General features: G+C 35.4%; 1 protein-coding gene across 2 annotated transcripts in view; it reads right to left on the minus strand.

Annotated features, from left to right (window-relative positions):
- Positions 1 to 16,491, minus strand: part of TNPO1 (transportin 1) — a 94,233-nt gene that overhangs the window by 16,731 nt on the left and 61,011 nt on the right. For both annotated transcript variants that reach the window (XM_044267371.1, XM_044267380.1), the window contains exons 9-19: positions 15,560 to 15,678; positions 12,815 to 12,875; positions 12,145 to 12,313; positions 10,050 to 10,202; positions 8,372 to 8,597; positions 5,702 to 5,873; positions 4,382 to 4,468; positions 3,149 to 3,256; positions 2,855 to 3,013; positions 2,687 to 2,774; positions 72 to 170 (exon numbers count right to left, since the gene is read on the minus strand). In XM_044267371.1, coding sequence (XP_044123306.1) covers positions 72 to 170; positions 2,687 to 2,774; positions 2,855 to 3,013; positions 3,149 to 3,256; positions 4,382 to 4,468; positions 5,702 to 5,873; positions 8,372 to 8,597; positions 10,050 to 10,202; positions 12,145 to 12,313; positions 12,815 to 12,875; positions 15,560 to 15,678 — 1,441 coding nt within the window. The remainder of the gene's footprint in view (positions 1 to 71; positions 171 to 2,686; positions 2,775 to 2,854; positions 3,014 to 3,148; positions 3,257 to 4,381; positions 4,469 to 5,701; positions 5,874 to 8,371; positions 8,598 to 10,049; positions 10,203 to 12,144; positions 12,314 to 12,814; positions 12,876 to 15,559; positions 15,679 to 16,491) is intronic.

Raw genomic sequence — 16,491 nt, forward strand, 5'->3', positions numbered from 1 at the left:
AAAAAGCAATTACTAAAGTACTAAGGCATCTAAAAATTTACAGTGCTTTTAAAAGGGGAGAAAGATCTTACCCATCTGAATGGAGATTTCTCCAATTGCCCATGTGGCATTATTGCAGACTGAAATGAACTCTGGATTTAGGTTGGTTCCCAGTATAGGCATGAAATCAGCTAGAAAAAAAATTTTTTAATAACTATGTAGTAAACTTTTCAACAGCAGTGTATTGTGCTTTAAAGGAACTCTACTAGGTGGAAACTGAAATCTAGGCAAGAAATACCAATTTTTAAAAGATTTTGATAAAATTTAATTTTAGGAAAGTAAAAAAGGCACTATCTGGCCACTGAACTTTCTATGAAGTAGACCAGGAAACATTAATTTTGGTCTATTTTAGGTATCATTAAAATGAGTTGGTCAGAGTAATCACTCTTGTGATCAGATGGAGAAAATTTAAATTAAAAATGAGGAAAACATGATATGACTTTCTTCAAAGCTAGTTTTTCACACGCACAAATATTTTTAAAAAAATCAATGATTTTGGCTTTTAAAGAACTTTGACCTTAGTGTTCAGATTGTGATCTCTAAATATCATTTTCCACTTAAAAGGAATGAGGGCTCTCAGAGAAATGTCTCATTGCAGGCTAAAGGCAGGAAATGTACAAAACAAGCCTGGACTATTTTGTCATACCAGGAAGGACTAAGGAGCCAACTTAATTAAGCTCCCACTGCCAGTGGTAGGACAATTTGAGCATCATGAATTCATACTGACACTCAAAAAAGAATCAAACACAAACAAAAACTGAACTCTGAAACACAATATAGATACCTGTGGAAGATGCTGGGAATCAATTCATTATTTTGAAAACTGGTAAACAAAGAGAAAGAATCAAGTAATTATCCTGCCTCCCCTATATGGTTTGTACCTCATGGCAATAATACACTGGTATGAGAAATGTCTCTATGTATATATTCTCACTGTTAAATCAAGAATTAGAGTAGCATCCTTTTTTTAAATCCCCAATAAGCTTTTTAAAGATTTTTATTTAAAAGAGTGCAAAACTGAGAGAACTCACGGAGGGACAGGGAGAAGCAGACTGGCCACTAAGCGGACAGCCCTATGTGGGGGTTGATCCCAGGACCCTGAGATCATGACCTGAGCAGAAAGCAAACACTTTACTGAATGAGCCACACAGGCACCTGAAGTTAACAGACTTAAGCCAGAGTTTCTAAACCTCAGCAATACAATAATTTTGTCCAGATCATTCTGCCATTGGGGGAGGGTGGTGCACATGAAGAGCACTGTATCACGCATTTGTTTGATCTTTAGCAACATTCTTTGCCTCTACCTACTAGGTACAAGTAACACACCTCCAGGGTTAAACAAAATGTCTCCAGACACTACCCGATGTTGTGTTAAAATTGCCCCTCGTTGAAAAAACCCTGATCTAGAAAATAACCACCATGGCCAATAACATTAAAAAAAAAAAAAGAAAAGAAAAGAAAATCCTTCATACAAGTTTAAATTCATAAAAACTAAAGCAGGTGTTAAGTATTGGTAGAACAAGCTTTCCATAAAATAAGAATTCATTACACTTTCATTTAGAGTAGTCAGGCTTAAACCTGAGGGTTTAGCACAGCATAATTAATGTTATTACTCAAAGTTCAGAAATACAGTTGTTATTCAAAAGCACAACTGGGAATTGGGTCAAGTTGGTCAAAGGGTACAAAATCCCAATAATAAATAAATCCTGGCATTGCACTATATGACATGATAACTATAGTTAATAATACTGTAATATAAATTCCAATATTTGGAAGTTACTATGAGAGGTCTTAAAAGTTCTCATAATAATAAGAAAAAAAAATCTTTTCAGTACATGAGGTGATGGATGATAACTCAACTTACTGTGATTTTGCAATATATGCCTATATCAAATTAGGTCATACAGCCAAAACTGACACATATATGTTAATCATATCTCAATATAACTGGGGGCAGAAAGCTGAAAAACCCAAAGTACAACTGTATCAAATGAAAAAACCATTTCAGGTCCATGTTTTAAACCATGGTCCACGAACTCGTGTATTTTAAGAAACTAGCATCCAAAACGCTGGGATATAGATTCTAAAGAAAACCAAAAAGCCATTTAATCCACGATTTTGAGAGCAGTTCAGTTTACGTTATTCAAGGAACCTCTTATTGTCACAAAAGGCTAAGACAATGCTGTAATGCTAAAACAAAAACAAACAAAAACAAATTGTTACTTAAAGTAAATGCTTTGGAAAGTTTCCTATGCTATCTGAAAAAGTACACTGGTTTATGAGAAAGGCTATTTTTACTTGTGGGTACCTCTAACCCCCGCAAAAGAATGTTACTCAAAAGTTCCAGTAAACTAGCATATGGTACCAAGGATACACAGGTGGCATGTCCTTCACACTAAAGTAATACTTTTCCAGCTATTCTCCAGTCATACTATAAATGAGTGTCACATGACTGGCTCAAAAGTGATCACGAATTTAAGGGAGCAATGACATTCTCATCCTACCTGTTTCACTCAGAGCAGCTTTAACTAGTATAGTATATATTTATAAATGCTGGGATTCCATGACATTTCAGTTTAATAATAGAGAAATATAACTGATGTAAAACTAATATTAAGCTCATCATAGCAGTAGGAAATGTTCATACCTATACAAGGCTTAACATGCTGAAAGCAAGCTTTTGTCAGGTCACCTAACAGGGCGAAGGAACTCTGCCGAACTTCTGGCATTTTATCCTACAAGGAATAAGAAGAAATTAACCCCAATGTGACACAGAGCATCAGGTTTTAATACATTTTAATTTAACAAGTCTCACCTGCATGCACTGATACATTAGTGTTAGAATGTTACTTCGGGCTACTAGCTGTTCAATGTTGCCTCCAAGCCCTTCAGCCAGGCCACTGAGTAAATCAAGAGCCACTATCATAAAATCTTTATCAGGAGCCTCATACTGATCTGGTTGAGCATTGTTCAGCTGAAATTAGACAAAAGTTTTAAAAAACTTAGTTTGAATCAATTAGATGAAAAAAAATTGTATACGTTGTGTCTATCCTTAGAAAAATGCTTATGATGGGAGGGAGAGTAGATGTAACTATTTTTTAAAAAATACCATGGCTTGTGCAAGAGTCTTCTGTACTAGGTTTACACAACGCTGGTACACAGGTTCACAGTATGGAAGGAAACCAGACTGCAGGGCTGTGGCAACTGAAGATAGGCACTAGAAAGAATAAAGGAAAATGTAAATTTCTGGACATACTTAACATTATGATAAATGCTTACAAGAGTACTCAGTAAGTTTCTGGTCATGTGTGAGCCTGCTCTACTATTCTACAATGGCAGGTTATCTTTTCAGACCTCTCCTCTTTGGATGCCACTCAACAAATGCTGTTCAGTTTGTGGAGGTTTCCTCAAAAAAGTTTCTGTAAGGAACATTATCCTTGGAGAACCAGATTAGGTATTACATATGCTTATTTTTTTCATCAAATGTAAGATATTTATTTATCCTTTCATGATTAATGATATGGGTGGAGTTTTAATGAGGATACCCTGAGCACCTGCCTGAAAGTAAATCTATTTAAGCATAATGATTTTTCTTGTTTTGCTGGGCCAGAATCAGCCACTGCTCTTAGTCATGGAGGTTTTTACTTCTCTGGCTAGGGACAAACCAACCACAGCAGAAATGATGACCCATGAAATGACAGGGGAAACAAGAATGACAATGACTGAAATGGCTCTACCAGCATCAATTCATTTAAATTATCATATTTGATTTCATGTTCAGTTATTTGAATAACATATCAACTATCAAACCTCAACATGGACAGAAAGGGTATGAAGCAAAGTCCTTCCCTTATCAGCACCAAGACTCAATGCTACTTCACATATGACTAAATGTGTGTATATACAATAGGTATATAACACACAAAATAATTTAAACTATATCAACTGTCATGGTATAGCTATGTATCTATATAAACAAATGCAATTTAATAGAGGACCTATAAGCTGATATGGAAACATCTCCAAGTTAAATGATTAACACTGAAGCCGAGCAGGTGAGAAAACATGTAATATAATAATTGATGACCTAAAGAAAAAGAAAACAAAAACCAACCAACTTAACACATCCATTATGGGTTTTCTGTTTAACAGTATTTCTTAGTATGGAAGTACCATAATTAAGTAAGGGCAGTTACCTACTTATGCAGCATTTTAATAGAAGTGATTCAAAATGTTCATCTATTAATATTTTACTCATCACATATTCCCACATTTTATATTTATAGATGTATTTTGATGAAACACGCTATTAGATTAACTAAAGGTTACCAGCTCAGCATACCTCAAGTAAAGGGAAGAGATCTTTATCTTCATCCTTTAACATGTTCCATTTCTGGATCAGTGGAGGCATTAGCATCTGAATATATTCCTATTTGTGAAAAACACATAAAGCTCCACTATCATATATCATACAAGCCCTTTCTGGGTCTATGAAAATTAAAATCCATTTAGAGTAATCATGTAAAATTATTACAGAATGCATTTTATAGACTCAGGCTGCTCTCCTAATTAGCACATTTAAAATTTTTATTTTCTGCTTTTTTATAACCTTGTTCTATTTTTAAGTCATTGTATATCCTTTTTGAAATAAAATGTATACAAGTATACCACTACCCCAAAATTATTTGATCAAAATAAGGATAATCTGTGTAAGTTTTACTCTGAATTTTTTCAGTTCTGGAGCTTTTAACATATAGTATGGTCCTTGCTGTACACTATGTTAGAAATGACAGGTAAACTTACAGAGGCATTTGTTTAAGAAGATTCATAATCATTTAAGCATATTTAAACTTTAGAATCCATAAATAAATACTAAATAAACAATGGTAATCAGATAAACAAGGGGCACAGATTCCAGAGGGTCTAACACATTCAGAAGAAGTCTCTCCAACCCCCTGCACACAAAAAACTAACCAACATCAAAGCAAACCCACAAACCAAGCGTCTTGCACTAAGCTTTAAATTTAACTTCTGAACACAATTTTTTAAAGACTTCATATAGCTATCATAAACATGCCATCTATTCTTCCGCTGGGAATTTTGAGCCTGAAATTCTATTATTTAAATCCTATTCAAACAAATCCAATTCCATCATACCCTTCCTAACCCTACTAAAAACAGAGTTTGGCTCCTTAGCCATACACACATACTTCTTCTATACCACTATTCAGTACTTCCAACTTGTTATCCCAATTTCTAATTGTCTTATCTTAGTATATGTTCATTCCCCCTACACCTCTAAGTTTCAGAGAGAAAACAAAGAAAACAAATGTGGTACTCTAAAGCTTTAATATTTATGAAGTGGTAGATAAAAATACCGGGAATTAAGTAGAAGGTGAAACCCACAAGACCTTTATCATCCCTTTTCTAAAAAATGTTGGTACATTCATGTGATATGCTGATGTGATTTCCACACCAAGAACATATTTACTTTTAATACTATCTAGAAAGTAAGTATGTTTGCTGACTTAAGATCTACCTTCTTAAGGTAACCAACACTAAGTGTTCACATCTCCCCAATTTCATTTCCAAATATATATTAAACTTTTGATATTAAATATGGTATGTATTTTTTTCTTAATAGTTAATCACAGATACTCACTGGTTTGTTTAAATGATGTCCTACTGAATCTGCTAAAGTTCCTATGGCATCATAAAGAATGAGCAGGTTCTTATGCTGGTATTTACTAAAAGCGAAGACCAAGGTATCAAGTATATAAGCAAGGTAAGGAACAAGTTCCGTACAAGCCTCCTCTTCTAAGGTAGCAAAGGCACTAGAGTTTAAAAAAACAAAACAGAGAGAGAGAGATTATTACTGCTGCAGTTTATCATAGAGATAGGAAACCAAGTCTGTAGTATACAGAACATCTATTTATACTTTATATGCCTATCTCCTTACCTCACTATACTAGAAGCTTATTTTTATTATTCATTCCCCATTTCCTCTCACTTCTTTCAAAGAGGCTGCCACCTACAGGCATGTGCTTCACTACAATACTAACATCTAAAATTATTGTTGGTTCTTTTTTTTTTTTTTTAAAGATTTTATTTATTTATTTGACAGAGAGAAATCACAAGTAGATGGAGAGGCAGGCAGAGAGAGAGAGAGAGGGAAGCGGGCTCCCTGCTGAGCAGAAAGCCCGATGCGGGACTCGATCCCAGGACCCTGAGATCATGACCCGAGCCGAAGGCAGCGGCTTAACCCACTGAGCCACCCAGGCGCACCCCTATTGTTGGTTCTTAATATTCAATCATTCAACAAACTGAGCAGTGTCGTGACCTCCTAAATGTTTCCGTTAGTAGGAGGGGAAAGGGATGATGCAGGTGGTCAAAGGGCACAAATTTTCAGTTGTAAGAATAAATTCTGAAGATCTAAAGTACAGCGTGGTGACTGTAATTAATAATGCAGTGTCGTCCTAATTGCGGAGCATAATAAATAACACAGAGGACATGGGGAGATGGAGAGAAGGAGTTGAGGGAAATTGGAGGAGGAGATGAACCATGATAGACTATGGATTCTGAAAAACCACCTGAGGGTTTTGAAGGGGGTGGGGGGTGGGAGGTTGGCAGAGCCAGGCGGTGGGTATTATGGAGGGAACGCATTGCATGGAGCACTGGGTGTGGTGCAAAAAACAACGAATTCTGTTACGCTGAAAAAGAAATTAAAAAAAAAAAAGGAAAAAAAAAAAGAAAAAAAAAGAGCAGTGTTGTATACCTGAGAGTTAACCATTCTTCTCACACAAAAGAGTTACTTATGTCAACTATGTCAGGTGATGGATGTCTTAATTATCTTTATCTTGCTAACTGTTCCATAATGTATGTTTACCAAGTCATCACGCCGTATACTTTTTCATTTTTTAAAAAAAGATTTTATTTATTTATCTGACAGAGATCACAAGTAGGCAGAGAAGCAGGCAGAGAGGAGGAAACAGGCTCCCTGCTAAGTAGAGAGCCTGAAGTGGGGCTTGATCCCTGTTCCCTGAAATCATGACCTGAGCCAAAGGCAGAGGCTTTAACCCCCTGAGCTGCCCAGGTGCTCCCATGCTGCACACTTTAAATACATGGATTATTTTTGTCAACTTTTCCTCAATAAAGCTTAAAAATGTTGGTCTAAATTCTACACCATACATTAGGATGCAAAGTTTGTTATTATAAACTTGCCTTATGTATGGCTTACATATTAAGACAAATTAAGACACAAAAAACAAACACTCAAAAGAGTCTGAGTAGTTACTTAAATTTAGGCCTAAATTTGTCTGGACTCTAAGGTGTACCTGGCTCTTCATTTCTAAAATTAAGGTTTGTATTATTTTCTATTCTACCCACTCAGCAATTTCCCAAAACAACAGGCTTAAGCCATTTGTTAGTGAAAGCCCAGTCTTAAATTGTTTATGTATTTCCTTTATAGCACTTGCCATGAATTATAACTATACAGTTGTTTAGTATTCTATACTAGCCTCTAAATTTAAGATGGCAGGGACTGTAAACATAGCATTTAATACATGCCTAATGACTAGTAGAGTTTAAAAAAAAAACCACAAAACACCTTAAGGAAACCAAATATAATACGTAACCTCCCCTCATTAAAAAAGTAGTGCCAAAGCCCTTTTGGTTCAATGTTCTTTCCTCTTATTAAGGATTAGAATGCTTTCAGGTGTTTTTGCTTCTCATCTGGTAAAGAGTACAACTCCACTTAAATTCATTTCCCTTTTTTCTTCTTATTAACAAAGTCAACAGTAAAGCAATTCTAATTAAAAAGTTAAGAGCTGTAAATATGTCAGGACTTTTCAGAATACAAAAGGTTTGTTCCAGAAAACTGGAATATTTATAGTAATGAAACTAACTGCTGATCTGATAGAAAAAAAAGACAGCCCCAAACCCAAACGACATATAGCTACTGGAGTGGATTCACTAAGTGAAAACTAAGTCATTGTGGGACTTTTGTAGCTGACCTTTAAACTAATGATGTGGTGCGAGTCTGGTCAAACTTTGTTATTCCTTCAAGAGCAAGACCCTCACTATCACCACTCTAGATGTCTGCAAGAATTAAGATTAAAGAATTCTACTGTTACCGTAGTCATAGAGAAAGGAAATGAGTTGAAGGAACAGCTGACACCTAAATGACTCACATTTTGATTTACAGAATCTACAGGTAATAAAAGCTCCATTAACAGTTTAAAACCAACATTCCACCACAAAGCTGAAAATTAGTTTCTCACTAAAATACCCACTCCCTTTTCCCACAATCAACAATGTTATGGATTTGTCCCACCTGCAGGCAGCTTCTTGTACTCTCTTGTTGCTGTCAAGGATTCGCTTTAGCAATTCTGTCATTAATGGCTTCAGGTACGTATCAGGGGGCTGGCTGACTACCCAGTGTGCATAGCGGCTAAGAGTCCAGCACGTTATGGAACGCACAAGAGCCTTTTTATCAGAGAGGCACTGAATAAGGTGGGGAATGAGCTCAGGCAAGTACGGAATCATGCCTTGCATACAACCTGAAAAAAAAGTAACAAATCTCTCAGAAAGTGCTAAAATTCAGTTAAAATTATTTCAGTTGAATACTAAAGTGATAAATGCAGCCATAAAAAATATTCAGATCAAAAAAACAGAAAATACTGAGATCATCTCTATCGCAATAAATATTCTCTAATAATCTGTTCCAAAATTAAAAAAAAAAAAAAAAAAAGAAAAGAAAAGGAAAGTTAATTGGTCCTAAGTATCTTCTAGTAGTTAGGAAAGCTTGTTTTACTTCTGCTACACAAACTACGGCTTTCAGAAGTGCCTACAAAATAATTCAATTTCTTGTATATATATGCCTATCTCCAAGACACAGTAACCCTTTATGGGGGTTGATGTGACTCTCCTACCATGTTTTTAACACTTACCAATGGAGAAAATAGTTTTTCTAGCAGTGGGGATGCTTCTAACATCAGCCTTCTCATTCTGTTCCCTTTATTGTAACAGAAGCATTTGTAAAATATCATGATGGTGTTAAAAGTAAGCCTATGGCTAAATAATTATTAACTGGTTCAAGGTAAAAACTTGTCCTGACAGGTTTCTTTTTTTTTTAATTGCATTCTTTTACTCTGAGGGAGGCTGAGCATCTTTTCATGTGTTTAAGGGCTATCTGTGTTTCCATTTTTGTTAGTTATCTATTAGCATCATTTGCTAATGCTGCTATTTAGGTATTTTCTTCCATTTTTGTTAGTTATCCATTAGTATCATTTACTAATGCTGCTATATAGGTATTTTCTTTTTTTCCAGTTCATTCCTTTAGGCTTTTTTTTTTTTTTTTAATTTAAACTCAATTAACAACCATATAATGTATTATTAGTTTCAGAGGGAGAGGTCAGTGACTCATCAGTCTTATATAATACCTGGTGCTCATTATACCACATGCCCTCCTTAGATGTCTATCATCCAGGTATGCCATCCCCCACCACCCCCCCGGCAGTCTCCCCTCCAGCAACCCTCAGTTTGTTTCCTACGACTAAGAGTCATAAGACTTATGGTTTGCCTCCCTCTCTGATTTTGTTAAGAGGACTTTTGGATTTAAACATCTTTTTTAACGTTAACGTAGATCACAGTGTCATCTGTTCCACATCAGCAACACAAGAGAGCAAAAAAGTATGTGAATTCCAGACAGAATCATCTTCTGTTTTTTTTTTTTTAAGATTTTATTTAATTATCAGAGAGAGAGAGGGCAAGAAAGCAAGCACAGGCAGAAAGAATGGCAGGCAGAGGCAGAGGGAGAAGCAGGCTCCCTACTAAGCAAGGAGCCCGATGCGGGACTCCATCCCAGGACGCCGGGATCACGACCTGAGCTGAAGGCAGCTGCTTAACCAACTGAGCCACCCAGGCATTATTAGAAATAACATTCCTTAAAGTGGTCCATCTGCATTAGAGCCTATTAAAGACTTCACAGTTCAGTTTTGACTTAGACTTACCTTCAGCAATTGCTCCTAAAACCAAGATGCCAGATTCTTTAACAACCCATTCATGATGAAAAAGCAGTTCTTTCAAAAGGGGCAAAATGTGTGGCAAAAGCTCATCACGATACACATTTGCAAGAACATCTAGGGCAGCAGCAGAACATTTTCCTAAACAAATATTTAATTCAAAAACATTACATTAAACTCTATTATCAGTAACCCTATTATCGTATTTGTTCTATGTACAACACTTTATTCACCTACAGTTTTAAAGACTTCAATTAAATAGGAAGCAATCTGTGTGTCAACAAGAAATATTTTTTGGCCAAGAATTAGAAAAAAAAAAAAAGAATTAGAAACCTAATCATGAAGGTATTCTCTTTTGCATATGACTGCCACACTAGGATTCTTTTGTCTACAGAGAAAAATCAAAATACATACTGTTCCACTCAATTTAGTGCTTCTAGGATATGATACCCACTTCTACAAACCTGCAGTAAAATGTATACATTTATTATTTCTACTTAATATTCTGAGTGGTAGATCATTTCAAATCAAATACGTAATGACTCAGCAAGAGATCAGGCAAAGAAATCTTACCAAGTCACTAGTATCTGACGCATAAAACAGGCCAGAAAACATTCCTTCCAGATAAAGGAACTATTAATCAATTAAGATTTCATTTAATGTAATAATTAAGGAAACAAAAATATAATTAAGCATAAAAATTTTTCCAAATGTGATTAGGTATACTAAATAGTGGGTCACAAATCATTAAAGAATATTAAAATCCTTTTTGAAAAAAGGCTGTTAAATTGGCTAGAAGTAACACCTTACTCATCAATAAGGGTCTTGGTTATATTGTATGATGGAACCATACAAATGAGTACTATACTACCATGAAAGACAAAGAAATCTTAATGTACTGATACAGAATGAGTTAGTTGTATGATAAACAGAAAAGAACCAACAGAGTACATGTAATCTCATTTCACTGCTGGGAAGTCAGCCTTGTCTCCAAAAAAAATTTTTTTTACATACATTTTTTTCTGCATGTGCACAGAAAAAGTTCTGGAAGGGTATGAAAATGGGTGGGATGTTAAGAGGGAGTAGTTCCCTCCCCCAATTCAATTTACATTAGTGCTTTTGTAAAGTTACCTGTATCCTGCCTCCGGCCTAAAAGTAGGGATATACAAGGAGGTGGTATACTAGCCCCCCACTGTGCTGTTTTGCTTTCCATGGTTTTGGTTACCTTCAGTTAGGTGCAGTCTGGAAGCAGATGCTCCTCCTTCTGATGTATTATCAGAAGGTTAACAGTAGCCTAACCGCTATACCATAATGTCTATTTCAGTTAACGCCCCCTCCCATCTCATCATGTGAACATTTTATCATCATATATCATCACAAGGGTGAACGCAGCACAGTAAGAAATTGTGAAAGAACACATCACATAATGTTTACGATGGTATAATGTTATAATTGCTCTATTTTATCACCAATTAATATTGCTAATCTCTTATGGTACCTAATTTATAAAGTAAACTCTATTGTCAGTATGTATGTGTTAGAAAAAACAATATGTACAGGGTTTGCAAATATTTGTGATTTCAGGCACCTTTTGGTCGGGTTGGGGGGGCATCTTAGAACATACCCCCCTGCAGATAACAGGGGCTACTACAATCTGACAGAGGTGAAGACACTGGGCTCTCTTGCTATGGGAAACCTGGGTTCCAAAATTAAGTGTGTCATTAGTACTAGCCATGTTAAATAACCAACCTTGGTAAGTTTCTCTTTTTGCAGTTTCCTTACCAACCTAAGGCTGTTGTAAAGTTAAATGGGATATTAAAACAAAACAAAACAAAACAAAACAGGGTTTCTTCTTGGGGTGATGAGAATGTTCCAAAATTTACTGTGGTGATGGTTGCATAACTCTGTGAATATATGAAAAAACCACTGAATTGTAGTCTTTCATGAGGGCACTGTACAATATATGACTTAGTTCTCATATATATATATAGCTCATATATAGCAACATATATAGCATATATATCATATATAGGAACATAGTTGCTACCAAAGCAGGAAACTCTATTTTTTCTTTTTCACTTACTTAGATTCCAGTCAGAAATTGTATCATCATCATCAATTTCATCATCATCATCATCCTCCTCTTCAATTCCATCTTCATCATGCTGCTGAGCCACTGTCCTTGATCGATGAAAACGTGGCCTTATATCCTGTTCACTATCAGGAATTGTTTCATCTTCTTCAACATCACCCTTTTTTTAAAAGAAAAATTGTGATGATATTCAATTATCATTATTGAGAGATGACGCCATGTATGTGGTTCTGAAAGTGTACCTAAGAACCACTCCCCTGTGCAGAAAAGAAATCTTTGTCAAGGGGAGAAAAAACTATCTCACTGCATATTAGGTTCAGGACCTGTAACTGCATTACATTGTTTCCCATCAGCTGGTATAATCCAGACCATCTGTATAAAATTCAGACTGTATTTGAAAATTTTAAAATAAACTACAAGTAATTTGAAACAACAGGAAATTTATGCTAACTCTACCAGAACCATCTGGTTCCAATGAAGTTAGAGTACATTAGCACCCAAATTCATTGATTGCTTCTACCTTTAAACTCTGTAGCATATATAAGAAGAAACATACTTATACAGGGTCGATTTTAAGTAAATATGCTATTAGTCAAATTCAAAGATTCTCTAGAATCAATAAAAAAACAACCTTACCTATTTATCCGAGAAGTTTCCTTACCTTAAGTAGGATAATATCTATATCTGAGTACTTCATCCCATTCACTAATACAGGAATCAATCTATAAAGGAATAAATTCATGAAATAAAGATCTAAAAATCTTAAGAATTAGTAAGAAGTCTTAATGACCTCACGCATACTAGAAACATCAAAGAGACAACTACCATTGCTAATCTGGTCTTGAAGCATATTCTATGATGTCTGTCCTTCTCAAATATGGAGTATTCCTAATACATATCCCAGGCCCCCTTTACATACTCACATATGGGATCTCCTGGATGAAATCTTAGTAAGAATAAGGTAGCTTATCAAGAGTGGTTAGAAATAAAACTAGTAACAAAAAAATTTAGTAATTTCTCCCCTAGAAATTTATCCTGAACATCATAACAAACATTCCCAGTTCTTTAAGACTTAATGTTTCTTGATGAAGTAACAAAACTAGAAACAATCTAAGTATATGTCATTTAGGGGCTTGGTTAAAAATAAATTACAGTAAAGTTAAAAATGAAACAGAAATATGTAAAACACATTTAGCATGGTTCTACTGGAGTTAAAAATAATGAGATTACCCATGTAATTACTTGTATAAACAGACTACTATCTAGAGCTCTACCAATAAGGTTATTATATTATAGCCTTCAAATAAGAAATTAGGAAATTTTAATTTTTTTTTTTAAAAAGATTTTATTTACTTAAGAGATCACAGGTAGGCTGAGAGGCAGGCAGAGAGAAAGGAAGGGAAGCAGGCTCCCTGCTGAGCAGAGAGCCCGATGTGGGGCTGGATCCCAGGACCCTGGGATCATGACCTGAGCTGAAGGCAGATGCTTTAACCCACTGAGCCACCCAGGCACCCCAGAAATTTTAATTTCTTAAGAAATTAAGAACTTAAATTTCCAGTAATGCTTAAGTCAGGATATCATGTCTAATCTGAAGCATTAACATAATCATTAAGCCAGAACCAAGATGTCTGTAAACATGGAATCCCAGGTATCCTGGAGTAGTTAGGAAAAAAAATTTACCAAAACACACAAGGAAAGGTCAAAATACTAATGACTTCAATTCCCTTTGTAGCTATGAGAAGTTTAAGCTTTGACTGGTTTAAGTTTTGATGATTTCCTTTCTCACTGGGCCCTTAACACGTTTAAGAGTCTACTGTGGATAAAAGGTTTTGAGAAAACTTAGGAAGCATTTAAAAAGTCCACAGTTCTAGGGGCATCTGGGTGGCTCAGTCAGTTGAACATTGGACTCTTGATTTATGCACAAGGTCATGAAGGTTCAGCAGATCAAGCCCTACCCAGACCTCCAGGCTCAGCGCTCAACAGGGAGTCTGCTTGGAATTCTTTCTCTCCAATGCCTCTGCATCACTGCACCCCCCACACACCCCCACAGCTGGCACCTTCTCTCTCTCAAAATAAATTAATAAGATCTTAAAAAAAAAAAAAAAGTCCATTGTTCTCTGCTTCTGAATTCTACCTTTAACTGTTCTGGGTGGCTTGAGAAATGTGAACAGCCAAAGGAAATTCATACCCATGACTACCATGTGGGCTTATTAATAAGCCCTTTCCTTATAATCTAATGAGAAGGTATTAAGATCTTCATTTTATAGATGAGTCAACTAAGGCTAGGAGAGGTTACATTACTTCCACAAGGTCATTAATTTTAAGTAATGGGAGAGTCAGAAATCAAGACCAGTTTGGCCTGCCTCCAAAATAATTCTTTCCCCACACCAGATATAAGAAACTCTCACTCTCCACGTTCATGTGTTAGGCCTTAGCAAAGGCCTTACTTCTAAGAGTTAAACACTTTAATGTCAATTAAATATGTGCAAAACCAATTCTGAGTACAACTTTACCATCAGTAAATTTGTAAACCCCTATTAACTAAAGGAATAGGAAATAGGAGAAAGCAGTGGGACTTAAAATTCCCTAGACAGATATAAAAATGTGGGATGGCCAAATTTTCAAGCTGAAAAGTCCTTCTAAATTCTAAAATACAGATTAATAGTAATTTAACATTACAGCTAATGAAACAGAACTATATCCAATTTATAATAAATAAAACCCTATTCATAAGCTACAGGCATTTTGCAGCACAGTCCGCTTTATTTCATTCACCAACAATGAAATCATTTATCATCTCTGTCAGTAATTTGGGCAAAAATAGTGAGGACAGATGGAAGACTATAAAATTCTGCAGTTAACATGAGGTAAAGTAAAGAAGTAAAGACAGTGAGCCTTGTCTCTTCTTTTTAAGATGGAAAAAATTATAAAGTTATGGAGAAAGAAGAGAAAGATAAAGTTCAAAGAGAGAATGTATCCATTTGGTGGGGTGAGGTCCCTGAAGAAAAAATTATGCTAACCATTTAGATTTTAAAAGACTCCTTCAATCCCTATGCAATTAAAATTATCTTACCAGGAAATTCTGAGTACACTGATGATAGGTTAACCTTATTTAAAGGAAGTAATATGTAGTAAAAAGATGAAATGATTATTAGAACAAAATAACTTGTTTGGGCAATTAAGATTATGATTTAGAATAAACCATCTGCAATTTTTAAAAAATCCCAAAAAACAACTGCTTCCTGAAAAATCTCTTTAGTTATAATACATGCTTATGCCAACTAAAATTAAGTCTGCCTTCTTTAGAACTTCCTTCCCTGATGGCAGAATGCAACATAAAAATGTAAAAATGAGGAATCACTATAAATTTAAGAAAAAGGTAGCATTCAAAAGAAGGAACACTTACTTAGGAAGATGCCTTACAAGTACATCTTTGCATATGGGCTGCTCAGCCAAAGTGAGCCAGAATTCACAGGCTTCTAAAGCTACATTTTCGTCTTGATCTTGCGTCCTCTGTAGCATGTACTGAAAACAAAGAAGCATTAATATTAATTGGTTTAGATCATAAAATTAAAGTAAACCTAAAGCTTGGCTCAGCAAGTTAAAAGTCCTCTGCTATCGCCTTAACTTTACAGTGATTCTTAACCTCGGCTTTGATTTTTTTTAAAAAGTTCCTGAGTCAACTCTAAAATCCAGCCAAACTTAAGACAACTTTGAAATGCTGCTTAATGTAAAGTGTTCAAACTACGTATGGCATATCTGCTTCTGTAGAGGTGTATTTTCTCTTATGAAACCACCAAGATTTTTTTTTTTAAAAAGATTTTATTTATTTATTTGACAGTGAGAGATCACAAGTAGGCATAGAGGCAGGCAGAGACAGAGAGAGGAAGCAGGCTCTCCGCCGAGCAGAGAGTCTGATGCGGGGCTTGATCCCAGGACCCCGAGACCACGACCCGAGCCGAAGGCAGAGGCCCAACCCACTAAGCCACCAAGGCGCCCCTGAAACCACCAAGATTTTAAACGTGTATTAAATAATCAGTCTTCATGGAAATACCAAAATAAAGTCCATTATACCTTTCATTAAAAAAATGAAGAATCTTTTCGAAACATAATTATTTAACCTGTTTCTTACATGTATTTTCACATATGTAACATATGTGACATACAATTATGCAATTACAAAACTTGAATTTTTGTATTTGGAAGGAAGTAGGGATATTTCTTAGAGCAATTATAATCTATAGTCTCTAACATGCCAAGCCAAATTCATTCTTAACTTCTTATTTCTTATTCTTAACTTCAAATAACATTCTTTTTTTTTTTTTAAGATTTTATTTA

Source organism: Neovison vison, chromosome 1 (assembly GCF_020171115.1).
Source record: "Neovison vison isolate M4711 chromosome 1, ASM_NN_V1, whole genome shotgun sequence".
Classification (NCBI taxonomy): Eukaryota; Metazoa; Chordata; class Mammalia; order Carnivora; family Mustelidae; genus Neogale; species Neogale vison.